General features: G+C 51.2%; 11 protein-coding genes across 11 annotated transcripts, besides 1 other annotated feature; 6 read left to right on the top strand and 5 right to left on the bottom strand.

Annotated features, from left to right (window-relative positions):
- Positions 1–26,548: part of a sequence feature (contig 1.168 1..229305(-1)) that runs on past both edges of the window.
- On the top strand, positions 976–2,729 carry ANIA_08987 (uncharacterized protein; the record flags this gene model as incomplete). The annotated part of the gene is made up of 4 exons (XM_677164.1): positions 976–1,365; positions 1,906–2,338; positions 2,440–2,527; positions 2,603–2,729. The coding sequence occupies 4 exons, from the start codon at positions 976–978 to the stop codon at positions 2,727–2,729; spliced, it is 1,038 nt and encodes a 345-aa protein (XP_682256.1).
- Positions 2,922–4,180, top strand: ANIA_08988 (uncharacterized protein; the record flags this gene model as incomplete). The annotated part of the gene is made up of 3 exons (XM_677165.1): positions 2,922–3,144; positions 3,198–4,010; positions 4,092–4,180. The coding sequence occupies 3 exons, from the start codon at positions 2,922–2,924 to the stop codon at positions 4,178–4,180; spliced, it is 1,125 nt and encodes a 374-aa protein (XP_682257.1).
- Positions 4,571–5,136, top strand: ANIA_08989 (VOC family protein; the record flags this gene model as incomplete). Its single annotated transcript, XM_677166.1, has 3 exons — positions 4,571–4,772; positions 4,864–5,006; positions 5,110–5,136. The coding sequence occupies 3 exons, from the start codon at positions 4,571–4,573 to the stop codon at positions 5,134–5,136; spliced, it is 372 nt and encodes a 123-aa protein (XP_682258.1).
- ANIA_08990 (putative amino acid permease) lies at positions 6,200–8,199 on the top strand (the record flags this gene model as incomplete). Its single annotated transcript, XM_677167.2, has 4 exons — positions 6,200–7,003; positions 7,073–7,272; positions 7,335–7,915; positions 7,964–8,199. The coding sequence occupies exons 1-4, from the start codon at positions 6,392–6,394 to the stop codon at positions 8,197–8,199; spliced, it is 1,629 nt and encodes a 542-aa protein (XP_682259.1). The 5' UTR covers positions 6,200–6,391.
- On the bottom strand, positions 8,842–9,657 carry ANIA_08991 (uncharacterized protein; the record flags this gene model as incomplete). Its single annotated transcript, XM_677168.1, has 4 exons — positions 8,842–8,926; positions 9,051–9,072; positions 9,306–9,362; positions 9,447–9,657. 4 exons carry the CDS (start codon positions 9,655–9,657, stop codon positions 8,842–8,844), a joined length of 375 nt encoding a protein of 124 aa, XP_682260.1.
- ANIA_08992 (uncharacterized protein) lies at positions 10,768–11,926 on the bottom strand (the record flags this gene model as incomplete). The annotated part of the gene is made up of 3 exons (XM_677169.1): positions 10,768–10,787; positions 10,832–10,952; positions 11,066–11,926. 3 exons carry the CDS (start codon positions 11,924–11,926, stop codon positions 10,768–10,770), a joined length of 1,002 nt encoding a protein of 333 aa, XP_682261.1.
- ANIA_08993 (uncharacterized protein) lies at positions 12,648–16,245 on the bottom strand (the record flags this gene model as incomplete). Its single annotated transcript, XM_677170.1, has 5 exons — positions 12,648–13,827; positions 13,893–13,920; positions 14,003–14,068; positions 14,439–14,446; positions 14,816–16,245. The coding sequence occupies 5 exons, from the start codon at positions 16,243–16,245 to the stop codon at positions 12,648–12,650; spliced, it is 2,712 nt and encodes a 903-aa protein (XP_682262.1).
- ANIA_08994 (uncharacterized protein) lies at positions 17,833–18,773 on the top strand (the record flags this gene model as incomplete). The annotated part of the gene is made up of 2 exons (XM_677171.1): positions 17,833–18,334; positions 18,403–18,773. 2 exons carry the CDS (start codon positions 17,833–17,835, stop codon positions 18,771–18,773), a joined length of 873 nt encoding a protein of 290 aa, XP_682263.1.
- ANIA_08995 (uncharacterized protein) lies at positions 19,246–20,377 on the bottom strand (the record flags this gene model as incomplete). The annotated part of the gene is made up of 2 exons (XM_677172.1): positions 19,246–20,152; positions 20,208–20,377. The coding sequence occupies 2 exons, from the start codon at positions 20,375–20,377 to the stop codon at positions 19,246–19,248; spliced, it is 1,077 nt and encodes a 358-aa protein (XP_682264.1).
- On the bottom strand, positions 20,843–22,615 carry ANIA_08996 (uncharacterized protein; the record flags this gene model as incomplete). Its single annotated transcript, XM_677173.1, has 5 exons — positions 20,843–21,198; positions 21,269–21,822; positions 21,876–22,222; positions 22,272–22,388; positions 22,433–22,615. The coding sequence occupies 5 exons, from the start codon at positions 22,613–22,615 to the stop codon at positions 20,843–20,845; spliced, it is 1,557 nt and encodes a 518-aa protein (XP_682265.1).
- Positions 23,704–25,028, top strand: ANIA_08997 (uncharacterized protein; the record flags this gene model as incomplete). Its single annotated transcript, XM_677174.1, has 3 exons — positions 23,704–23,755; positions 24,180–24,559; positions 24,882–25,028. The coding sequence occupies 3 exons, from the start codon at positions 23,704–23,706 to the stop codon at positions 25,026–25,028; spliced, it is 579 nt and encodes a 192-aa protein (XP_682266.1).

Genomic DNA, 26,548 nt, shown 5'->3' with positions numbered 1-26,548 from the left:
AGTGGCCACAATGACACTTTTATATGCTGTACAATGGGCAATTCAAGCATGGGAGGTGGATCTGACTTGCGAAGCTATTCAAAACTGCTTTACAAAAGCCTTGACCACTCAAGATGATACAGAAATAGTCAACATTCAGCTCCTAAATAAGCTTCAAGCAGGCCTGGATCAGCTAGCAGTATCCAATATCTGAGAAATCATGAAGATTGACCAGTTCCTAAACCCGATAGAAGAACAGGTTACTGATAATTTAGAGGATTTGGATACTCTTATTCTTTCCTAATTTAGTGCTGAAGAAGCCGAGGAATCTGATGATGAGGAGATCTTAGAAGCACTTCCTAAGGTCTCTGCAAATAATGCTTTAGAAGCACTCTACAAGCTACACTTGCATGAAGAGCAGCAAGTAGCTGGAAATCAAACTCTTCTTCAGGAACTTCTACACCACGAGCAAGTATTGATGGAAAGGAAGATGCAGACTCAGTATCAGACTGATATCCAGAACTTTTTTTCCTGTGAATAGGGACTGTATTTACTAAAGGACTGAAAAATATATCTTTATACAAGCGGGCGAGCATTTTCGCTATAAGGAATACCCCGCTATAAGGAATATAAACCGCGGTCTGAATTGATTCCTTATAGCGGGGTTTTACTGTACTATATATAGTCGATCAGGAGCGGCAGTGCCACTCCATGGGAGCATACAAGGCATTTCCACTACAGGCCATCTCGACCACTATCCTGCTTAAATACTTTGTGAGACATTGAAATTCCAAATCGGCAGGCCCGCGCCAGCAGGTGGAAGATCAAAGATCTCCAGCCTAACGGTAACGGTCATCCTTGTCGACTCTTCATCACCGGTCGACGACGGCATAGCAGCACATGGGAGCGTCACTCCAATGCTCAGAACCGACCGTGGTCTGAGGCTTACAAAACATGAATCGGATGGGACTTAGCCTCGAGCTTTTTCAGCTGACGATGGTTCTTGCGCAACGCCTACTGGGAGTGCTGCTGGTTGACATCGGTCTGCTTCAGTTGGTCGTTGTCGTCTCTAGAAACAGGGCTGGTGTTTACCTTACTCAGTATACGCCCCGGGTTCGGCGCAAGCTTAATCGGAATAGTACAGAGATGTGTATCAACCTGCGTGGATACTCCAGACTTAGCATGGGCGTTGTAGAACTGACTATCAGATTACGTGGATCATGGCGTCTCTCCATGTGGGCAGGACAACACAGAGACGTTGACGGCCATAGCTTGAGCCCGCTAACTGACGTTGCCGTTAATCAACGTGCTATATTCCAAAATGGCTTGCGAAAGCAGCGGTCAATGCGCTATTGTTCACTTGTATTACTGCTCGAGGGGCAGGCCGTCCGTGTTATCTTGGCCGAAAGGGAGAGGACAACTGCGTAGATCTGCAGCACCGGCAGAAAAACGCCCAGGAGAGATCAGAATGCTCGGTATCGTGCGTTCCCACGAATATCGGCCGCGTCCGTAATTACCTCTCACACCATTGTTCGATCTGTGGCTAGCCTATCCGAGAGGATAAGATGAGTGTCCCCATGCCCGGATGCACACAACAGGAATGCTGACAGTCGACCCTCGTCAAGGACTCAATAGCCCTAGCTACCAGCAGCATCGTACGCCTCGAATCCCTGGACTCCGCACTCATTGTTATGGAAGGTCCATCAGCTCGCGTCTTCGTAACGTGGGTGATATTGATGTCTTTTGGGTGGTGCACCGGCTGTCAGACCCCGGCTTCTGTGCATTTCCCATGATAGTGGTGGCGGGTGTTTCGCACAAAAGGAGTGTTGTGCTTAGTCGCGAACCTCGAGTCTGGACGACATTCTTAGCGCAATTCACCTTGGCTAACTGATGACATACTGCTTAACCAACCTAAACGGATCGCAGGTCATTGATATACGGAGTCAATGGGGTGGGCTGGCTGTCAAAATAGGTCCTGAATGGGCAAGGCTACAAAATTGCAGGCCTGGCGAGAACCCTGTCACTCTAAGCGGAGAAGACCATCGGATCGTAATGGGCTGGCGCTATAGAGCTGCCAGTGGGCTCATCAGGCGGCCATCGCCTGCGTGGTTGGATTCGTCCCCGGTCTCGAACAGCCAGCAGCAATCGCCAGGAAAGCCTCAGCAGGACCACGCCCTAATGGCAGAGATGATGATGAAGAAAAAGCAAAGAGTCGTCATTGCGAAGTTGAGCACAAGAAGTCTGAGAGAGGAAGAGACATGCGCTGCTGGTGGTTCAAGAAGCCCTGCGCCGTTTCCTCCCGTGATATTGTGGTCTGCTACCTTTAGCAGTCTGACAGCTGCGCTTTGTCTTAACTGGCGTAAGCTGACGTAGATAATAAGAGCCTGAACGTAGCGATGCTCAGCAATTGAATCAGTCCGATTCTATAGGAATTTCTCTGTAGACTAACTGCCTTTACAGCATCTCGTCTAGCATGGACCAGTCATCAACCACAGGGTCAAATTTCTGGAGATAATCCCGAGCATCAAAATGACAAAACCTTCGAACAGTAGGCAGGTTGCCACGCACGTCGTTGCGATGTGTTCGTTTTATGGCTATTATCGTATCTTTGGTTGATACTCAGCGTTGACGACACTCCGGTAGATCACCACGAGGAAAGGAAGAGTGGCTCAAATGAGAGATACGTTCATCTGTTCCTGCATGTCAACACTATGCTCCTGCCCTGGATCACTGTTGCTCATCAACCCTGATAGCGGTTCTCTTAGCCGCAAAATTGACCTGTAACCCTGTTCTCGTAGCCGCATTGAGGGGACGAGCTTGATTTGTAAGAAATGAAGTCATGCCCCACTATCACCATCAACTAGAGTCCTATATAATCCCGTCAACAAGTCCCCTAGCTAACTCTATCTTATAAACAAGCCATTACCACCAATAAGATTAAAATGCCTAAGCTTTTCATCACCGGCATCACCGGCTACATCGGCGGCGACGCTTTCCACCTGCTCTCGCAGAAACACCGGGACTTCGAATTCTCCGCACTGGTTCGCACAGAAGCGAAAGCAAAGTACGTGCGCGAGCTGTATCCAAACGTCCGGATCGTCATTGGCGGTCTTGACGATGCGGACAAAATAGAGAAGGAGGCTGCGTGGGCGGATATTGTGCTTCGTATGTCAATCACTCCCCATCGTGTAAAAGAACGAGATGTCTGACGAGCACAGATACCGCCGACTCATCCGACCACGTCGGTGCAGCGAATGCGATCGCCAGGGGACTGGTGCAAGGCCACTCGCTGGACCGCCCGGGGTACTGGCTGCACACCGGTGGGACAGGAATCCTGACATACTTCGACTCGGACGTCCATAAGGTCCACGGCGAGCACAACGACAAGGTCTTCAACGACTACGAAGGAGTTTCCGAACTGACCAATCTTCCCGCCGCTGCGTTCCACCGCAATGTCGACGAGATCGTTCTCAGGACGGGCGTTGAGCATGCCGACCGCGTCAAGACGGTCATCGTCTGCCCACCGACCATCTACGGGCGTGGACGAGGCCCCGTCGCGCTTCGTGGCCGGCAAGCGTATGAGCTCACCTCGTTCGTTTTGAAGGAGAAGTATGTCCCAATTATCGGGAAAGGATTGGCGAGGTGGAACAATGTGCACATATACGACCTGAGCCGGTTATTCGATCTGCTTGTGCGGGCGGCTCTGGATCCCGCCAGGAAAGACGATAAAGAGATTTGGGGCGAGAAGGGATACTTCCTCTGTGAGAATGGAGAGCATGTCTGGGGCGAACTGTCGAAGCTGGTCGGCGAGCAGGCGCACAAGTTGGGGTACCTCAAAGACGCTCCAGTGGTCAAAGAAATGTCGGTGGACGAGGCGATCAGTTCGCCTGCTGGCTTTGAGGCGGCCAGTTGGGGGTGGAACTCGAGGGGGCAGGCGCAGAGGGGACGGGAAGTGCTGGGATGGTCGCCAGAGGAGAAGAGCATTGAGGAGGAGATCCCCGATATTCTTGCTGCGGAGGCTTCGAGGCTCGGTCTGTAGGCTGGCGCGCCTGTCTTATGGCGCCCGATGTACTGTGTAATGGTTAAAGTATGAAGTATGAAATCATTCGCAGACGGACAGTTCAGCTTAACGATAATGTTTCCACCAACCGGTGAAACTCGTCTGCTTATTGCAGTCGAATCATCGTTCGCCGATGAGTAATCATAAATCAGATCACTAATCTCTCTACAAAGTTAACTTAGTTTACGAAGTACTTTACATCGTATTCGCCAGCCAAAGAGTCCCCTTTCGGCGGCTCCGCCAATTCCTTAATGAAAGCGTGCTTCAGCGATCATCTTTGACTGGGGCCAAGAAGCAATTGTTTGTCTGTTCCACTAGGCACAGATCTGGCCACGACCGATGATGAGGGGGACCGTTGAGTAGACCTCGTATCCAACGTGTGGCGTGGCTAGGTATCCTGGGCCTTCGTATCGGCCAAATATATAACTGACGTATATCAGCGAGAGGGATAACCACAATCACAACTCATACACCCGATCAGTAGTTTTAGTTCACCTACCTTTGGATCTTCTAAGTTCTATTTGAAACATAATGGAGCTCGACCCGACGGCGCCTCTCCCCTCCAGCAAGATCGACCATATTGGGATCACCGCCCCAACCGAGCAGCTCGAATCCCTCATCGAGTTCTACCTCAAAGCGCTGGCTCTCGCTCCACTACAAAGAGATCATGCGGTTTCCTGGGGCTGTTGGGCTCGGAGACAAGGTCCCGGATTTCTGGATCTCAGAGACGAAGGTCGAGACTCCGCAGGGACTGCACTTTGCGTTCACTGCGGATGGTATGGCGCCTTGATGCTGGAGTCACTACGAGAGCTGATTCGGTCTAGATCGCAAGACGGTCGATGCGTTTCATGAGGCTGCGCTCGCCGCTGGCGGAAAGTGTAACGGCAAGCCTGGTCTACGGACAGAGTACCATCCCAATTACTATGCGGCCTTTATCATAGACCCCAGAGGCAACAATGTGGAGATTGTGAGTCTATCCCCTCATCCCCGCATCCCCTCATCCTTCATAGCCTCATCATCATCCCCTCTTTGTTCCTTCCCCCTTTCATCCACTCATCTGACGGCGATAGGTATGCCATTTGCCCGTGGAAGAGTAGAGCAGCCGTCGGTCATAATAAAGTTGCCCGCGGAAAGGAAGACACCTGCTTTTATACTCTATAAGGTAGTGATTCGGAAGTTGCCGAGATTGATATCTATAATACAACAGAATAAGTGCCCGATCAGGAAATAAGTCCCATAGATAACTCCCATCTATTAGTATATCACCCTGTATATCGACTAGTTCGCCCTGCATACCTTGACTCGAAGGAGTAAAACTGTCCCGGATATCGACGGAGTACCTGTAGGCACGGCCCGCCATGAAAAGAGAGTGGGTCGATAATTTTACAGTGGGACGATGAGAGATTTGTTTGACTTTGTTTCATCGCACTGCAAGGGCGCAGTGCATTATTCAGAGCAGCTGCACCATTCCATGAGTGGAATGTGGGCTGTCAGTCATCAGCCCACGGAGACATCGGAATCGAAGAACAGGAGATCGAACGTTCGTCGGGAAGCCGAGAAACACGCGATCAACTGCCAGGATACTGAGCAGGGAAATGATGAAGCCTGCCCTGGCACTGGACAGTGGGCAAGTGGGCAAGCGACTGTGGGGTCGGGTGGGCAGCCGAGGTTCCTCCAGCGTTTCATGACGCAGGTAATCTGGGTGAACCTGCGTCAGCAGCCTATAAGAGGCAGTCCGAAGCGGGCGGCGTTCGGACTGGGTCACGTGATTTAGCTTCTGCCTGCGGATGGAGCTCTACGTCACTCTCAGCCCACACAATGGGTCGCGTGGCCTCTGACCAATGACCGGCATTTCATTAATCTCCACCCATGGAACGGTTGCAGCGCCAGACCAATAGTGGACTGGAGGGGGCCAGATTAGATAAATGACGGGCGCTGGAATTGATAGCAAGCCGAGAAGCTAAAACACCCTTTAGCTTTCGACGCTGTCACGCCTGTCCGCCCCGTAAAATTTTTTGCTCACTTCGTTTACATTTAAAAGCGCGTCCGCCCGTCGGGTCGCAGTCAGTTCTCACCTGCGAGATTGTTATACTCAGCCCCAACTCAGCCCCAACTCGGCCCCGATCGAGAGCGCCCATCCTCAGTACTGTACTGTGTTGTGTACCACCCTACCACCCGGCCCATACCATGCCCTTGCGGTAGCTCCCATAGCGCCCATTCGACCTTGCAGCCCACACCCAAGCCCAAGCTGAGCCCAAGCAACACTTCCCCTGCGGCACTCCCATCCGCTACACCGCACTACACCTTCCCGCGTGACGCCACCCCCCGCAGCAGCAGCAAGACCATCAGAAAATGTCGACGCCAAAAGATACCCCGTGGGCCCCTGCGACACTGAACGAGAGCGCCATCGAAACCGGATCCGATAAAGACGGTGCCAACGCAGCCCTCGAACATCTCGGTTACACGCCCGAACTCTCCCGCAACCGGTCAACATGGAACGTCGTTTTTATGTCCTTTATCCTCGCCTCGGTCCCCTACGGCCTTAGCACCACCTACACTTACGCCCTGGCCGGCGGCGGCCCGACCAACATCATCTGGGGCTGGGTCCTCGTATCGCTGATCATCCTCTGTGTAGCCGCCTCCCTGGCAGAAATCACTTCTGTTTTCCCCACCGCCGGCGGTGTTTATTACCAGACCTTTGTGCTCTCGCCCATCTGGTGTCGCCGCATCTCCTCCTGGGTGTGCGGTTGGGCCTATGTCACCGGCCAGATCATGATCACCCTCGCGGTGAATTTCGGCTCGGCGCAGTTCTTTATCGCCTGTTTGAACGTCTTTGAGGACGAGAATGGTGTCGGCCTGACCGACTCCTGGGAGGCTTGGCACACCTACGTGATCTTCTTGGCGATCACGCTCGTTAGCCATGCAATCCCCGCGTTTGGAAATAGATGGCTCCCTTGGTTGGAGGTAGATTAACGCTTTTCTTTCGCTTTTTCGCTTGATCCCCCTCTTAAGTCGTGTGCTAATGGTCTCAAGTCTTTTGCCATTTTCTGGACTCTGGCCGGTGTCGTGGCTATTGACATCTGTTTGCTCGTGATCGCCAAAAACGGCAGGCGCAGCGCCAAGTGGGTGTTTGGCCATTTTGAGCCCCAGACTGGCTGGCCCGACGGCTGGTCGTTCTGCATTGGCTTGCTGCAGGCAGCCTATGCGACATCCTCGACCGGTATGATCATCACGTACGTTTTCCCCGTTTTGATACCCCTGTGCACTGAGGAAAATGCTGAACCAAGCCCCGTAGAATGTGCGAGGAAGTGCGCCAGCCCGCTCTGCAGGTCCCCAAAGCGATGGTCGGCACTATCGTGATCAACCTGATCGCAGGTCTTATTTTCCTCGTTCCTGTGTGTTTTGTCATGCCCGATCTCGCCGAGCTCGCAGCCTTGGCGTCTGGCCAGCCCGTTCCGTCCATCTTCAAGTCCGCCATTGGAAACTCCGTCGGCACATTCCTCCTCCTGCTGCCGTTGATTATCCTCGGTCTTATCTGCGGTATTGGCTGCGTCACGGCGACCTCTCGCTGCACCTGGGCATTTGCCCGTGATGGCGCGATCCCCGGTTCCCGCTGGTGGCGCACCGTCAACAAGAAGCTCGATGTTCCGCTGAACTCGATGATGCTGGGTATGGTCATTGAACTCCTTATCGGTTTGATCTACTTTGGCTCATCGGCCGCCTACAACGCCTTCTCTGGCGTCGGTGTCATTCTTCTCACTCTCAGCTATGCCTGCCCGATCGCGGTCTCGCTGCTCCTCCGTCGCCGCGAGGATATCAAGCACGGTAGCTTCGATCTCGGAGCGCTAGGGTTATTCTGTAATATTGTAGCTCTAGGTACGTTCACCCCGCCCCGTTAACTCCTCATTTATTGATTTCATGCAGCATGGACCGTTCTCGTCATCCCCCTCTTCAATTTCCCCAGCTACATGAGCGTTACTCTTGAAACTATGAACTACGCCTGCGTCGTGTTCGTTGGCATCATCGTCATCTCTGCCGTCTGGTACTGGATCTGGGGATACAAGAACTACGCTGGTCCGCCTACCGATGCCATTGATCCGGAGGCTGATCATCCCGCTGGGAGTAGCCCTGTGCAAGTAGCAAAGGATATCCAACGCTAGGTCTGAGTTAGCCGCTTCTGCAGATGAACTGTGGACGGTAGTGATTGTTCAATACGTGTAAATAACTAACCTACATAGATATTATATGAATATATCCGTAAACAAGAAGCAATCAGTCCAATTGGATATACCCTCGAGAGCAGTCTAGTATCGCTGTTCTGTTCCAGCCAATTCCCCTTTCGTATCAAGAAGAAGCAATTAAATGGGGTAGAAACGATGGCTCGTTGGATTTCAACCCCAACTATACGTACGCACACTCGAATTTCTCAATCATTTGTAGTTGACCCTTCACTCGCCCGCATTATCAAAAGTTCGCCTGCTTGACTGATGAATGTTTGTTCTCCGTAACAAGCTCAGATCACGAAAATCATGAATGCTACGGCTTGAAAACATTATTCCTGCACTAGAGAGCATAGTTTGCTTCACTTCAGCCAACAGAGCCCCGAAAATTGTGGTGCTTTTGTGTTCCATATACCAGTCTCAAGTCTGCTGTCTTTATATCTATAGCTTGATGCAGCCGATTCGGTCCTGTCTCCTAGTTTACCATTACGAGAGTCCTATTCCATGTTCGCGAGGCTGTCCTACTATTGACACATGAATCATACGGAATATGCTTCATTCGGTGACTGCGTAATACTTTTCTCAGCGCCAATCCCTGTACCAGGTGAGGGAGTTCTGCTCGGCCACTATAACGTCTGTCCTGGCCTCTAAACGTACCGCACCTCCGCTATATCACGTCGTCAAGGTATATAACTATAATAAGATGATTCATCGCCTAACTCAACACTCATCTTCCCATATACGTCTCGGGTCCAGAGCAGAGCTATTTCGCTTGAAAACTGACCACTAACCTCCCTTCCTCTAAACCTTTATCTACCGATCTCGTGCATATAGGCATATTACGACTTTTCAACCTATATGCTGCCCTCGATGCCCAGCCTATTCTGCACATGTCCTGTAAATAGTGCACCATGCCTGCAAGTGTCGCAATCTCCCTAGGCATCCTACCGCCGTTACTCTGCACACTCATACTAGCAATCACAATTCCACTTCCGTCTGCAAATGCGCAGTCAATCTCTCTGCCCTCTACAGTCCCGAACACATACCGGCAGACCAGAACCGGGTCCCCCATGCAATGCGCGCCGAAGATCCACCAGTACGTCCTGCAGACAGGAATGCACCGCAGCCGCGGCGTTCAGAAGCCATTTGTTGCTATGTGTCACCCTCGGTCTCCGACGTTCTCCTACCGGCGCAGTCACCTTTCGCGCAAAACTGTTCCGCATCCGAGCTGTACTCATAGACGGAGAATGTCCACTTATCTAGCGTCAAGCTCCACACTCCGTTTGAGCCCGGCGATGAATCTACGCGTTGCTCCCACAGGTACTGGAAGCCCTGGTTCAGAAGACGCGGCGCACGATGCCAACCGGGCTGCTCTTTTTGCGAGGGCGGCATATGCATTGATGCGGCCTACCGTTAGGTTTGAGGGTTAACGAACGTGCTCAGCCATTCTTGGTCTACAGTTGCTATGAGCCGGTGGTAATTAAGCTGGTGGCTTTGGACCTGTTCGGGTTACGTGAGCTCCGCTTCACAAAAGCATGGAATCGCGTCTATTTCGGAGTGGGCACACCCAGGACCTTTCCCACTAGAGAAGTCCAAACGATGTAATGGTGCTTCAGTCAGAAGGACAATCATTGCGCCAATACAGCATGGATGTGAAGCGGAGTTCATAAACCCATGTGTCAAAGCCAGTTAGTGAGCCCACTATCACCCCCATCAACATGCATTGCTGAAGCAGACTTTGTCAGCTCATGCATGTGCATAATATTCTACAAAACCGAGATAGCCGTGCCAGTCTGCGTTCGCTGAGCGCGACATAAGCTTGGGCGTATTTTTCTGAGGTATGGAATAGTGCATGGGCAGCAGAAATTAATGCCAGAACGGCCTTAAACGAAGCCCGTCATGGCCCTCGCAATAAAGTGACAGGACATGAAGCGGCAATGAGCATTACCTATAAGGGAAAGGCATTTTCAGCGCCCAATGTACTGCTTGGCCTACCTGCCTGAAATCGTCAATACCACCTCGAACGACCATTCGTGAGTATTACTTGGTAGTATGCTCCGCAGTTGGTGGAAATCCAGCGCGAACAAACAAACATGAGAACGAACGTGAGCTATATCTAGAGGACTTGATACCTTTAAGAATACCGGTGGGTAGAAACTGAGATGGGGGAGTGGGTGGGTGAGGGATACCCATAGCCGACAGACAACTGAAATCGATCAGCACCTTGCGCGATTCACAGCATAGGCAGAAAGAAAACCCGTACTTGCAAGACAATATGTTAATGCTCAGCATTGCATCATACATTAATGGGACAACTAATAAATTGGCTAACTTGGAACCTGTTGTTCTCAATTCACGAAACACTTCTACACCTTCAGGGTTTATAAAACATATTTGCCGCCGCAAAGTATGGAGAGACCAAACCCCCGTCCTACGAATGAAACGCAAATGAAAAACTTCCACAAAGAAAGGGAAAAAGAGACACAGTGAGAAAGAGAAGACCAAATATCATACCCATTCGAGTTGACCTATTCAAGTGCACATTGCAGGTTGATACGATAGTTAGACATACCCGCAATTCGTTGAAGACTGCAAGTCCATGAGCAAAACGGCACATAGTCTGCTTGTTGCACTCGTAAGCTCCAAATAAATGCCGCATTTTGGAGGGAAGGCGGCAAAGTTAAGACTGTTTTCTGTGTCCGAGTAGATCATAGTCTGACACAGAGAGGCCCCAGATAGTCCAGTCTGCTAGAACAAACCGCCGGGAGAAGCACAGGTGTCGACAGCCCTGGCGCGTATGGTTTACCATATCAACTCCAGCCGGACATTTGAAGGAAGCGATGGTTGAGGCCAGCTGCCGGTGAGTGAGACCGCTATAGGGCGCCGCTGGCTTGGGTCGAAGGAGGCCATGCTGTTTCATCTGGTTCATCAGAGCATCCAACATCCGAGAATCGCAATCTACAGTGCATCCTGGGGGCCCTTTAAGGAGTACGTTAAGAGTGTTGTGCAAAACGTCGAAATGGGCGCCGATGAAGCAATTCCGGCGCTGGTTTAGATCTTCGAGGACATCACCAGAAATGGGAGCGCCCATGGAAGTAATCTGTCCAGGGCTCTCTGCGATTGCAATACTAGTGTACTTGGCGAACATGTTGTCAAAGTGGAGGTGGAGCGAAATCGACACAAAAACCATGAGGGTGGGACAATAGGTTCTGGGCGGTTCGGAGTCTCTGCTCGATAGCCACGCAGAAACATGGGAGGCAATAAGAGAGGGGCATTCGAAAAACGCTGCTATTTGAGTGAGCTTTGCAATTTGAAGGAGGTCGGTAAGAGGCGTAATGGGGTGTTGCGGGTTGTGAAGGATCGTCAAGAACAACCGGACGAGATCGGGATCGTACTTGGGTAGCACATAATCAAGCCCACGCGGCGAACGTAACATGGTTTGAGCTTCTAAGGTGGTAAGGACCCTGTTCATTAGAGGCGAGACACGCTTCAATTGATCGGCTGATGTGCGGAATCCGGCTGCAGGAGGCTGAGCTGGTAGAGAGCCTTGTCCTGGTCCACCTTGCTCGCCTGCTCCAGCCTCGTGATTGAGGGGCACGATGATGATAAGTGTGCCGTCTCGGCTAAAGACCGTCAAGCGGCTGGGACGAACAGTAGGGTAAGACATAATTGTGATCAATTTAAGGCTGGTAAGATTAGACAGCTCAGTAGTCTAACAGTTAAGAACCGGAATGGTTCCCAAGAGATCCAATCAGCCGCTTCAAGAACAGACCAGAAAGAGGATAAAAAAACAATCAGAGATTAAAGAAAAGGGGAGAAGGAACAAAATAAGAGCTGCATAGCCGAACTTTTAGTAGTGAATAAGTATAACAAGACACAGTGAATGAAAACTCCTTAGGGCTCTGGCCTATCTCGCACCGGCAGTTGTACTGACAATAGTGAAGATATCTGGAAATGCTGGCCAATGTACTCAATTCCTTCAAGGCTACCTTTGTCTCTTCTGCAGCACCTATGAGCGTCGCGGAACATACGTTACGCGGGCCACTGAAGTATGTTAGATCTAACTGAAGACATAAATGACAGTTGGTTATCATGGCGGAGCAGAACGTATCCAAACAGAATATATGCCCTGCCCTTAACAGTTGGAGCATTAGCACTACATATGCTAGTAATAACTTCAACGCGCGCGCGGAGATTCCTCCCATTAATAATGGCTCGAACATGAATTGGCATTGCCAGGACCCGAAATGCTGCAACTGGGTATGTCCAGGAGGGCTAGTTGATGGACTCTTAGGGCAGTTCAAAGTGAAAACCTACAAATCGATTGCCCAGAATCCCATAATCATTAAGTGTATAAATGACCTCAACCAATCTACCAGATATATATCTCAGCAACAGCAATCGTCGTCATCATTCCCATTCCCTCCACAGCAACCATCGCAGCAGTCGTCATCCCCGTCGTTCCCATCCCTATTCTGCGTCATAAAGTCGAGAGATGTATACGGCTGCTGCTGCTCATACCCACTGTCGTTATACCCCGAGTTGCCGTTGTCATACCCCAAACTCTGAGTCTGATACCCCTCGTTCCTGCTCTCATACTCATAGTCAGATGGCTCTAGTTCGCTCGAATCTTCCTGCCGCTCAGCTTCAGCTTGCAATCGCTGCTCTTCCCACTGCTCCCTTTCCCATGCAACCCCCGCTGCTGCACCGGCCGCAGCCCCAAGTGCCGCTCCTGCAACAACACCTGCAACAGTCTTATCCCAATCTTTCCTGTCTTGCTCCACCTGCGCCTGTGACTTATACCACATATATTGCTCGTACTCATACTGCCTCTGCGCATCAGCATGCCGGATCTGTTCCATTTCATGGTCCATTGCGGCGCGGTCTCTCTCATACTGAGCTGCAAGGGCAGCATTCTGTTTCTCGAAGTGCTTCTGGTGCGCAGCAGATTGCTTATCAAAAGCCCTTTGTTGTGCATTGGCGTGCTTGTTGAATGTTTTTTGCTGTGCTGCGAATTGTTTCTGCATGCTCTTTGCTATCTGCGCGTTCTCTTTCTGGGCACTTTGGTTTAGCTTCGCTTGGGACTTCATTGTATTTGCATGCTGCGATATCTGAGTGGTGTGCTGTTTCAACTGTTGGCCGTGGTGGCGCTGCGTTGTTTGAATGTGGGAGAGTTGTCTTGCTTGCGCTGGAGCCGAGCGGGGATGAGGGAGGTAGTGGGAGCGAGACCGTGCTGGAGCTGGAGTACCATGGGCCAGAGACTGAGGAGGATGGTATGCCATCTGCTGTGGTGCACGGGGTTGAGCAGGTCTGGTGTATGCCGGCGCTGGGGAGTGAGGATGGGGATGGGAAATAGCGGTAGGATGAGAGTGAGAGCGGCCATGAGGCTGGGGGATTGGTTTACGGCGGTGTGGTGCGGTCATTTCGGATAGAGTAGCCTTGTTAATAGGCAGGCAGATAGGGCTCAAGATGTAGCTGTAAGAATGATTGGAGTGAACGGAGCCGAACCTTGCAGAGGATGGACCCGGCGATGTTCTTATACCCTGCGTCCTCAGATGTCCTGCGAACCTGATTCAAATAGCAATCCTCTACTCATGCTAATAGTTCTAGGTAACCTTACTATCAGGACTTACAATCCACTAATCCGACCCCAATGCACGGCTAAAGATTAAGCAATATCGCCCACGTTTGTTGGCCCAGCGCTGCCCTATTTAGGAAATCCACGAGGCTGCCATGCACGCACGCCCGAACGGCTGGCCCTTGGCGACGTTTTCCTTGGCTAATTTTAGGCTGCGTGGGATAATGTAAACTATTTCAAGCATCAGCAGCAAGTTAATTGGACCAGAACTAGTCTAGACTTGTCCCAGGGACGCTCGCTTCTGGGGCTGAGTTCGACGCCAAAGGCTGAAGACTTCACAACTCCTTCAATGCATTTGAACACTGAGCAATAGCCTGGCCTTAGGAAAGATAGCTACTTGTTTTGCAGCATAATCTTAATTCCGTGATACTTGTCCCTTCTTCCGTTTCGTTGTGAGGCTGGAGTTCAAAATGAGAGCTAATAGTGTAGAGCGTGGAGATCTCCAAGTCTGTCTCGATTGTTTTACAAGGTCTCATCACTCTGAAATGATGTTTTGATCGAATTGCGTTGCCAGAGCCTCGCACATCTCTTTTCGGCTTACTGTTTATTCTGAGACTCGTGAGTTAATGGGTCATAAGAGGGCTAATCCAGCCATTGTCTGGTGTTTAATCTCCAACCAAGGGTAATGTATATGCTGATCGGTTGCATTTGGGCTACTTATAGTGTCCGACAAGAAACTAAGGTTTATCTACTGATTCAAGAAGAACACTGACGGTCCTACAGCGACACTTTTCTGCCGAAATTGGGAACTAAAGAAGTATGTGAGATCTTATTCAAAACAGATAAGGCTAGGCCAGAGAGGAGATATTTGTCTACTGAGTGGAGATCATACGCTAGTATCTATTCTAATCGCACTATGCAAACCCCAGTACCACTACCCGTATCAGAATTGACGATATCTACGTCCCATGCTCATACCCACTACGCGCCCGAAACCCTGGCCCCTTGTAGAAGAAAACCCACGGAATCGGCGCCATCACCGTAGCTAGAAATCCCAGAAGACTAGTCGCCCAGTCCACCCCCAGCGCGTCGTACATCTGCGGTACGAACAGCGGGAACGCAGTGGAAAGGGTATACCTTGTCAAGCTTGACGCCCCACTTGCAGACGCCCCGTATTTAGACCCATACACGTCAAGCATGTAGAAGTTACAGGGGATGTATATAAGCATACTGCCAAGGAATGTCAGGCTTTGTGCTACAATGGGGGCCATCCAGTGGATGTGCGGTTTCGCCGTCCAGGCGAAGAGGAAGAGGCCGGTGGGGAGGATGAGAGAGCCAAACATGGCTGTGTAGAGCTTGAGCTCTGGGGGCGATCCGCCGCCCTCAGTGTTGTTATTTCGGATTCGGAGGGTAGGATTTAGCTGCACAATCCGGTCGACTGTGAAGAGGACTAGAGGTGCACATATGCAGCCGGCTACCATGCCTAGGAAGGAGAGGCCCTGACCAGAAGGGGAGAAGCCGTAGACGTCTGCAAAAACGCGCGGGCTGGCGACGATGAAGGTGTAGAGCAGGGCAAACTGGAAGCCGCAGTAGAGGCAGATGAAGCCGACGAGGGGCTCGGTGAAGAGCATATGGAGCGGGCGGACGATGGTCGAGGTGACGAATTCTTTAAAGAGCTGCATTGCAGTTTGGCGCTGCACAGGCAGGACACCTTCGCCACCCAGTTTCTCTGCGCGCCTTTGCAACAGGATCGGCTTATATGACTCTCTGATGAAGATGGCTGGCGGATGGACGACTGCCGCCATGATGAGCGGTGTCCATGCCGTCCATCGCCAGCCGCGCTGCTCGACCACAAATGAACCGATCAAGGGACCCATTGAGCTTCCTATTGTCGGGATTGCGTAGTAGATCCCCAGCGGAATGACTCTCCTAGAAGGGGGTGTGTAGTCAGTAATTGTCGCCGCTGCCACTGAGACGCCCGGTGCTGCGAAGACGCCGGCGACGAAGCGGCACACTATCAACGAAGCGATCCCCTGCGACGCCCCGACACCGAGCGTGAAGAGATCCACCATCGGAAGGGTAAGGAGGTAAACGAATTTGCGGCCGAATGTCTCAGAGAGTGGAGAGGAGATCATCGGTCCAAATGCCAGTCCCAGGGAGTATGCCGAAAGCGGAAGCAGAGAGACCGTCGTTGACACATTGAAGTCTCTTTTGACCTGCTCATGACCAGAAGAATAGATGGAGGCATTGACAGTGGTTGCGAACCCAATCAAGCCGATGACGGTCGTTGTCAGAGTCTTTCTCAGCGTGGACCAGTTGCGCGGATTCCCCGGGTCGTCGTCACTGTCCCATTCTTGGAGTCTCCTCTGTCTTTCGTCTTGGTCGTCTGCGAGGTCTATTTGCATCATCTTGATACTTGAGCCAATGGAGGTTTCCATCCAAGCAAGTTTGCGAGACAGTGCTGGATAATAGAGGAGTTCGGCTATGACTATCCTTAGCCGAGACCAGGCCAACGATGCCGGAGATCTGCAAATGCCACCCAATTAGAGGCAGCGTTCACAGCTACTGGACAGGGCTAGACTGCTCAGTGAGTCGGTCCAGCCCGATCAGCTGTCAGCTTTTTAAAGTGCGATCGGAAACACTCGGCTCACTGTCAAGAGACCCAATGTGCGGGGAAGACCAATGTCACGCGTGGGGACGCAAAGGGCTGGACAAATATCCGGCTCTGACTCAACCACGCCTGGGTAACCTAAGTAATAAACTAGATACATCAGTTGGTTACTACATGTAGCAGTAAACTTGCTGCCGACGAACAGCACTTTTCAGGCGGAGTCATACAAACTCACTTTACACCCCTTTCAGGGCACTGTCAGCAGTTATTGTTATGCCTTTGCCAGAGGAGGCCGCAGCCGTAATATCAATATGATGTTCTCTATGATAACAGTACTTCGAGATGTTCTCTAGGATAGACATAATAGCTGACTGCTATCACTAGGAAAGACACATACGGAAGACAAGTACCTGAAAGGTCATGATATAGATCGAAGGTACCTCCTGGTTATACTGGCTGGCTCAGCCATTATCCTAGTACTTAATCTACAAGAGAGGCAAGCAGGTGCGATTGCCATTGTCGCCGCAGTATCTGGGGAAGCAGGGCTCCAGAGGGTTGGTGAAGGAACCCAGCACTAAAGGCCAGCGCCAACCGAGCAAAACTACCAGGAGATAGATATCTTAATAATAATTATATTGCAGCCAGAATTATCTCGACCAAAGGACGGGCAGTCGTGCTGAGCTTATCTCCACAGACCGTGCTTCCTTGAGAGTTTCCGACATGTAGGGCTGAGATCTACCCGCCCAAAAAAGAGTAGGCGCACTATCAGCCCTGTGGGGAAGACTTTTATATAAACATCAGAAGCAGCTAGTTCTTTTTTATGGGCACCTGTATATCTAAGGAGTCAGTGCTCTTCGTGGTCTTACCCCTCGTCTTCTCTCGCGATTCATGTAGAGCCTTGTCCTCCCAACCGTTGGGTGCGAAACACCCACCAAGGCACAATGGTTAATAGTGCAGAACGACTTGTAATTCGCGCTTTCAATCTTCCCGGTAAGGCTCAGGAGTATGGGCGTCTTAGTCCGCACGCCCTCTGTGGCGCAGTCACTAGCAAGCAAGCTTCTCTGACTGGTTGCGGCCTATCAGCCGCCTGTAGTACTCCGTTTTCACTAGAGAACCAGCAGGGATGATAGTGGCTGAGCCAGATTGCCTTAGTATCAGGCAGAATAATAAACAAAGGGTGGCCTATAAATACGATCTATCAGCTGCTGTACCTATCTCCTTCCACAGCCTGGCCACTGACACCTTTACTACTTGCTACAGCACGCAAGCCAGCCCTAAATTTTGCTAGAATAGGTCCAAGCCAGCCATCATACTCGCTTCAATCCAGTTTCACAGTCTCTAACACTACCTAATGGCGTATATCGACCAGCCAGAAAAATCCACCATGCATTACGACCAACCGCCAGCCTACACTGAAACAACCTTGACGGCGGCTTCATTAGTAGGCCCAGCTCTAGACCGCCCCTCCAGCTCACACTCATCCACCGCCTCAATACCGTCTGTATCCATCTCCCTCTCCAATACTACTGCCACAGAAACCAGCCCAAAGGGTGGCGATGCCTCCAGCTCTTTCGCCATGCTCTCACTCGGCGACTCGGACAAACTCCGCTTCATTAGGTTTCCTGACCATCTAATAGTGATCGCGTCCGAAGTGATTACCAGGTTATGGCCAAAGGGAATCCAGAAGACGCAGAATTTCGACGAGAGTGTGCAATTCAAACTGAAGGGAAATCCACTCGGATACAGCTTTGACGGCGAAAAGGCCGCCATCAGGGTGACGATTATGGGTCTTTTGAACGCGTTCGCGAAGGAGGGCTGGGTTGTGCTTCCGGCTGGTAAGGTGGGTAAAATGGGTCGGGGCGATTCTCAGAGTTATGGGCAGGGTGGTGCGTTTCCGTCTCCTTATCTATCGAAATTCGCTGGTCTAGGATGTGTACTGATTGTCGACGACTAGACAGCCTAGTCTTCCATCGGCAACACCCGGAATCACGCTCATGGCTCTGCGTCTCGTTCGACTCAGCCGATCTCTTGCACCTGCTTAATGCGCCTGCCGAGCTTACAACCTTATTACTGGCCTCTTTTGGCGACCGTATCGAGAAATGCAACAAAGACTTCGTCTCGGGAAACTTCGAGCTCAAGTTCAAGGGGAGCCCGTGGACAAAGACCGGCGCCAAGGGCGCAGTGCAGTGCCGACTGATCTTGCTGGACCTCATGCAGTGCTTCGAGGAGCATGGTTATACCATGTGCACAGCGTTGGATATAGATGGAGGCCTCGGCGGGACTGAGTACAAGAGCAATGGGGAGGCGTGGTTTTGGTATCGATAGTCTGATCATTAACTCCAGTGGGCTATGCTCGGATCCTCAATCGTAATGTCAGCGTGGTGCTGATGCTGATGCTGATGCTGATGCTGATAATAATCCAATGCAAAAACATAAAATATGACGCGATATGCCGAAGAATATGCTCAAAAAAGCCCCCTCTTCCCCCTGAGCCTCCACAACAACCACCAAAGTCCAAGTAACTGTACCGCACCGCCAACCATCAGAATGCCGCACCAGAGCTGGACATTAACGAAATTCAGATCCTCGCTGCCCCTCGATCCCAGATCTGCCAAGGCACCCGCAATTGGCGCTCCTATCAACGTTGCGAAGCTCGTGATGCTCTGCGCCATCCCCATCCACGCACCTAGAGCCGACGAATCGGGGCAGATGTGCGGGAAGACGCTGGGTGGAAGGGGGACCAGGGCGCCAGATATTCCGCCTATAATTGCATTAGCTTTCCGCGAGTACACAGATACTAGGGCTCGGGGAGAAGTATACCGTAGAAAGCAGCAAAAAGGATAAAGCGTGCCAGGGTCGTTGCACTGATCCAGGCCATACAGAGCACGCCGCTAGCAATACCAGTGATAATCCAAGGCACCATCGCGCCAAAGTAATGCGCGACGGCTGTTGTAACTACGCGTCCAATTATAGAAGATGCTTGAGAGATGATCAGAATGTAGAGCCCCATTGACCGCGAGGTATGTAGCTTGGTCTCCGCATAGATCGGGATGTAGTAGAATGGGGACATGTAGCCGAGATAGAGGAAGAAGTTTGCGAGCGTATAGGACCAAAAAGGGAGGTCTTTCAGGGCTGCCGTATCGAACAGCTGCCGTTTTCCAACTGCCGGTCTCCGAGCCTGGCTGGGTTTCGCTGTGTCCGCAGTGAACGAGACCATGACTCCTGCGGCGATGAACAGTCCCAGCATCACAAACCCGATTATCCTCACTGTCCACGCGAAACCCGCGCGCGGCAGCAGCTGCTCAAACATGAGCGTATAAATCACGCCCCCCGCGGGCGCACCCGCCGTCGCGATTCCCAATGCCAATGCGCGTTTCCGCACAAAGGTCCGGCTAACAATCGTCAGACTAGGGATATAGAGTAGTCCAAACCCGAGTCCAGCGCAGATTCCCTGCGACAGCAGGATCTGGTAATATTTCGTAGCTAGCGAGAGCATCATAATCCCAAAGACAGACAGGAAGGAGCCGATGCTTATGAGGTGGACGTAGTACCCAAGATCGAAAAGCGGGCCTGAGACAAGACCGCCCATTATGAGAAGCCAGGACTGGATGGTTCCCGTCCATGATATCGCGGATGTTGATGTTGAGGGGAGGAAGTCGAGCACATAGAAGCTCTGGAAGGAGCCGAAGGCGAAGGCTAGCCCCCTAGCAGATGGGTCAGAAGGGAGTCACCGCGCCAGATAAAATCTAGGAGACTGACCAAATGTTGAATAGAATGAAGAGGGTGCTGAGAACCTGTAGCCAGCCACGGAGTCCGCCTTCTTTGGCTGGATGTGATGGTGCTGGTGCTGGTGCTGGCGGTTCATTGAGAGCTATAGTCGCAGTGGCAGACGCCTTTTCTGGACCGTTCTCTGTAGAGGTGGAAGCCATTATTTATGACTAAGAGCTCGGTATCTGCTCTGCCTCATTTGGGTCGATAAATGGAGGCCAGTATCAGCCCAGTGCTGTAACAGGCAAAGCAGAGCAGGGTTTATATACGATTGGAGATGCGTGCCGACTCCCGAGACTCGTGTCATTTGTAATTAGTCTCGACTCCAAAGAACGGTCAAACAAGATCCAGCCAGTGGTTTGCAGCTAATGACGAGAAAATCGAGCACGCCAACCTCGGCCTGAATGGCTAGCCCCCGCATTAGGTCTCGGCTCAGTGCCCGCCATTAGTCAATCCATAGCTAGTCTTGTTAGTCCAGCTAGGAGTGGGGTACAAGGGGACTGCGCTGCCCTTGAGGAAACGGTACTTCTATGGGTCTATATATCACCTGCAGGTATCCCTGGTTGATCATTCAGCACTCCTTGCGTAGGGCACGTAATGTATGGCGCGTCAATTCCAAGACTGCTCTACACCTCCAGCTGCTCCTTCTTCCTCCCCATCCCATCGTAGAACTGCCGCTCCTTATAGACCTGGACATCCTCGCCGGCGTAGATCCGGCCCTGCTTCTCCTCCTTGATCCGCAACCGCCTTACGCGCATGACATCGTACTCGACGTTCCGCGTCAGCCACCACGTCCACCCATTCGTCAACCATGCCACCCCAACCACGGCGGCGCAGATCGCAAATGGCGTCTTGTATCCGTTGTATGCGAAGCGCGACTGGAAGAGCTGTGGCCCAATTACACCGCCGACTTGGCCAACACAGGACTGGAAGGCGAGTGTGAATGCAGATCCGGTCATACCTTTCAGGGACGAACTCCGCCCTATGGTTTCGTGAGTTGCTGGTTCTGTAGAATAGCCGTTGACATGACAGGGGAAAGAAGGGAGACATACAAGCCCAGAAAGGGATAAAATAGACTGCATAGAACATTGTCCCGAAGACGCAGGCGATGTATATTCCGACTTTGTTGTCCAGAACCGCCAACAGGATGAAGAAGAGCAGCATCGGCCCAATGATCACGGACATGATATACGCTGGTCGAGTCATATACGCCCTCTTCAGGAACCATCCAGAGAAGATGATGGCAAGAACCGACGCCGCGGCTGGAGGAATATTGAGCAGCTGGTTTCGCGGCAGACCTGCGAAGCCAAGACTTGTCGTAATGGTAGGCAGCTGCCAGCTCAATGCGTATCCTGCAAAGTTGATGAGGATCTGCGAGATCATGAACGAATAAGTCCTCTGATCCTTCAGAGCTGCAATCACCTCGCCCTTGTCGAAACTGGCGTCACTTTCCTTTGGAGCGTTCTCGGACAGGCGTGTTTCCACATATTCCTGCTCTCGCTCAGTGAGCCACTTTTTCGTGCGCTCTGATTTAGGCCAGTCCGGAAGGACGAGGAAGATTACACCGGAGAAGGCGATGGTGAAGAGGCCTTCTAGGAGATATACCCTGTCCAGCTTATTAGTTCCTTTTTGCTAGTGTCGAAGCGAAAACAGACGCACCATCGCCAGGCACTCAAGTCCTGTAACCCATTCATGTAGGAGATGCCATAAGTAATGAGCGACCCAATAATCCCTGATGTATTCTGGAACCCAAACATCCACATGATGGGCGTCGCCATCTCGTCGCTGCGATACCACCCGCAGAGCTGCGCCGCAATACCAGGAAACATGCCAGCTTCGCACAACCCTAGAAGAAAACGCAGGGCGTAGAGCGCGTGCTTGTTCTGCACAGCTGCATGGCAAGCGAGGACGATGCCCCAGGTAAGCATGATCCGCGACTGCCAGAGACGCGGCGTGAGCCGCTTCTGCAGCAGGTTGCTGGGAACTTCGAACACGATGTAGCTTATCTATTTCGGCATCAGCAGAATGCACTCCACGATATAACGGGCTGCATACAAAGTAGATCGACTGGACCCAGTTGTATTCGTTCGTGGTCATTTTCAGCTCCGACAGCACATTGCGCTCTTCACCGACCTGCAGTACCTTGACGGCTGCGGCATTGGTATAGTCGATCTGACCAGTCAGTCTTCGTCCCAACCTGAGAATAGACGACGTACCGTCTTGATAACATAAATAACGCCGATCAGCCAGAGAAACCGCCTGTTGACCTTGTTCATAATCCGCTTGTCATCCTCCGGCGTGAACGACGAGAGGAATTCGCGTCTTCTCTCCTCATCGCTTGCTTCGCTAGGCGCTTTTTCTACATCGTCAATTGGACTCTTGCTCTCAACTGTCGCCATTTTGGCGGAGGCAATACTCTAGGGTGGTGCTACGTGGAGATGTTGAAGAATGGATGCAGGTGGGGGGTCTTTATACCCAGCCTTACCATGGCCAAGGGACTGCTACCAGGTACTTGGTCGCAAACGAGTTGTGGAGGTCTGCAGGTGCCCCAATGGCGCAATCGCGAGCTCCAACGGTGCAAGAGATTAGATCAAGAGAGAGGCAATCCGACAACGGGATGGCGTGCGCGGACCGACAGCAGCAAATAGGGGCATACAATGCACTGCCTAAATATGGCCTTGGCTGCTGCACTCAATCAAGTAACTTAAACTTTGCCTCATCTCCATAATAGCATTGCATCATCCTTGGCTGGGATTGTTGAGGCAGGGGTCGCTAGTTCTGGGGTTTGGGGCATAGACGATAGTCCTAGTCTGCCCCAACTTGTTTCTGCATGCCATTCTCTTCTATCCGCTTCAATTGACTCGTTAGGCAACCTTCCATAGCACCAATTAGCCTTTGCTCTCAACTGTCGCTACCTTGGCGGAGGTGAAAGAGTAAAATTCAACTTAGCCATTATATAGATCTTGAGAAATAAACCTATTAAGTAAGAGGCGAACCCAGCTCTCTTACATGTGCAATAGGGTGGAGATGGCTGTTTTTGTCTGCTTCTTGTAGACAATATAAAGCCAGTGACGGGCCAAGAGTCAGAACCCGTACCGTGGTTAATTACCTACCAACCGGTACCTGCGTTTACGTCTATTCCTCCAAGGTCATTCGCTTCGACATTCTCAAAAGGTCTGTACTCAACCTATCAATTGAGAAAGAAGCACGAGAAGCCCAAGGCCAGGAAAACCTGTAGCAATCATTAACCTGGTTCCAGAGGTGTAGAGACCTGCGTCTCTCCATCCTGACGTTTGCCATGAGAGGTCGCAGCCCGCCTGCTCTGCCACTGTGTTTGCGCGAGACGTCAGCTGCTGACTTTGACGAGTCGAGAGTGTGATACGCGCTTAGAGAGCTTGCTCGAATGTCTCTAATCACACATGGCGATTTAATCGGCACCTACTCAATACATCAATTTGTACATAGATGGGCGCAGGAGAGACCAAGCATGAGCACTGCAGAGCAGGCCGTCTGGGCTCATGTTGCAGCGGTAGTGCTCGGTCAGTCCATTCTCCTCCCACCGCTCCGTGAAAGTGAAGAGGAAGAACTCTTTCGGAGGGATGTACTTGCTCATGTAGACCACCTGCAGGCGTGTCAGGAAGTCATCGATCAGACAATCCGGGCGACCAGAACACGTCGCTGGTATGGTCTTATCCAGTGGCCTAGACCGGGATTGAGGTTTAACAGCGACCCAGCCCTACGCCATGCAAAGTTCAGCCTCGTGCTTGCTCAGTCTTGACGTTAGAAGGACGCGGGAAAGCTCCAGCTCGCTTTGATAGATTATACGCACCGTGTCTTGGGTCTGGATCATCTTTCAACGCGGCGGATAACACTGGCATTAGCAAGACCTATCGGAATCAAGGGCGTGAGGATGAGGCTGCAGAATTACAGCAAGCTGTCTTGCAGGCTTGTTCACTCTGCTAGGCTCCAATGCCCACGAGACTCTTATGACGAAGGATCTTCTGGGCCAGACAAGATGGCAAGAAGGTCGATACACCAATGCTAAAACGCTACACCAAGAGGCCGTCGACGGGCTAATAAGGCTCAAGGGGATAGACAACGAAGATACCCTAACGGCCACGGGCAATCTCGGTCGTACCAAGGCCAAATTCTACGAGAACCTCGATGAAGCAAAGTCACTACTCAAGCGAGCATCACACGGCATGAGCAAGGTACTCGGGACAACGCATGTGAAGACTTTGATCGTGCAAGAGGACCTCGCCCTGCTTGCGGCGCAGATGGAAGAAGAGCTATGTGAGCCATTGGAGACGGTGCAACAAGTGCTCGACATTCGAACGAAAAAGGTAGGTAAGGAATACCCATACACGCTTCTATCCCTGGCAAGATTAGCATGAATCACAAATGCCCTTGGTCAACACACCAAGGCGGAAGATATCCTACGCAGCTGACTCTCTATTGCAGAGCGCAACCTCGGCGACAGCTACATAAGGACCCTTATGGCGAAAGTCTTACTAGGAACACTCCTCACCAACCAATCTAGATTTGCCGAGGCTGAATCAACACTCCTTGATGTGATGGAAAAGCGACGGCCACATTTCTTCTTATAGGGGAGACTTTCATCCAGTCCGGCTGGGTGCGATGATTGAGCTTGCGAAATGTTATAAGCTTCCGGGAAGACTTAATGAGAGCATTCAATACTGCGACGAGGCTATTAAGGGTTTGCAAAAGATCAATGCGACGCAGCATCCGCTAGAGAGAGAACTGAGGGCCCAGAAAGAAGAGATGGTTGCGATGAGAGAACAGGAAGGCTGATGTTGAGCCTAACAAATGGATATCTTGCGCTTTCGCCATACCAAGTTATTGCTGCCAGAAGGTTTGCTCCGGATCAGTTTGCCTTCTTGTGAAGTTGTATTAGTGAACGCTGGTTCGGAGAAAACAGAATGGACACTCGGATCATACAAGAGAGCATATACCCAACATAACTTTCCTCCAGGGTGGTACGAATCATCTTCAAGTTTGTTAACGGAGTCCAGAGAGTCGGCTGACTAAAACCTAAAGCAGAACCAGCGTCCCAGACATGGCTGCGTGGATGAGAAGGAGGCCCGTTTGGTGGCCAAAACACGGTGTATCATGATCTGTTTAACGGAACGCCTCTTTAGCATACTGGATATCATAGTCGAGAGAGTCCATAGATATGGAGAGATCATGGTTACCACAAGCCCCAGGACAAACGGCATTAGCGCGGTGAACATATAGCTTTAGAGAGCACGTCGGTGTAGAAATTTAAATCTGGGTAGGGTCCAAACAGGCATTTTCATGATTGCAACAACGGGACTTTACTTGGCAGCTACCGCGAATATCAAACGAAGAACCCCGTAATCAGCTATTATACAGCAATAGAATTCTGTCACGGGCGGTCTCCCGTAACCCTAGGGATGAGCTTGATACGTCATCTAATATTGTACGCTGCAATTAGTGGCTGAACGGAGGAAAATGGGCATAACTGGTTCAGTAACTGTTGAGCCTCGTGAGTGGTTGAAACTGCATCTTAATTTTTTCTCAGCACAGTGACAGTCTCCGGTTGGGCGAGCTGGCACCTCTAAAGTAGAAGGTCCATAGGCTCCATGGATCAGACTGTCTCCAGGATAAAGGTCAGATCTCCCTTCAAGCAGTCAATATACTTCGGGAAAAACATGAGTCAACGTGCAGAAGTGGACATGGCTTTGTTACCCTCGTTGCAGGCCGAACACTGTGTAAGCTCCTTTTTTTTTAAACCAATAATAAACTCATATTTCGAAGATAATTAGGGTTGTTGTGCTGTGCGTGAGTTGTCGGATGACTGCCGATTGTACGTCAAGACCGGTGCATAGGAATTCCTTGCTGCTGCCGGTATAATGCCAGCGTCTGGTATCTCCCTGGACAGTGACCCTTGGACAACTTAAGGCCTACTTTAAACATGAAATCAGCGGCCATAAATGATTGCAGAGTGACTTTGAAGAAGTAAATTTGCCGACGGTTGGACTCCAAATGATTGACCGCCGACCATTCCCTACTCGGACAAGTATTATGAATTTCGGTCCCACACGATGCATGCGCGGCTTTGAAGCTTCCTGAAGCTGTGGGTGCTGAGTAGAGCTCTGAGCTTCAGCGTTAAGATCTTGTAATGCCACTGACACCCGGTACGGCCTTCTTCATCTATATTTCAGTGTCTTCTCAAGTCTATCTGCTCTTGTCAGGAATCACCATCGCTATCTCCCGTGCTTATCAACTTTTCCATCCATACTTAGCATGTGCTGATTGGCCGAAGCTCTTCTCCTATCCGCGCACCCATC

Source organism: Aspergillus nidulans, chromosome VII, assembly GCF_000011425.1.
Source record: "Aspergillus nidulans FGSC A4 chromosome VII".
Lineage (NCBI taxonomy): Eukaryota > Fungi > Ascomycota > Eurotiomycetes > Eurotiales > Aspergillaceae > Aspergillus > Aspergillus nidulans.
The sequence above is the reverse complement of the archived record's forward strand: the minus strand, read 5'-3'. Positions and strand labels throughout refer to the sequence as shown.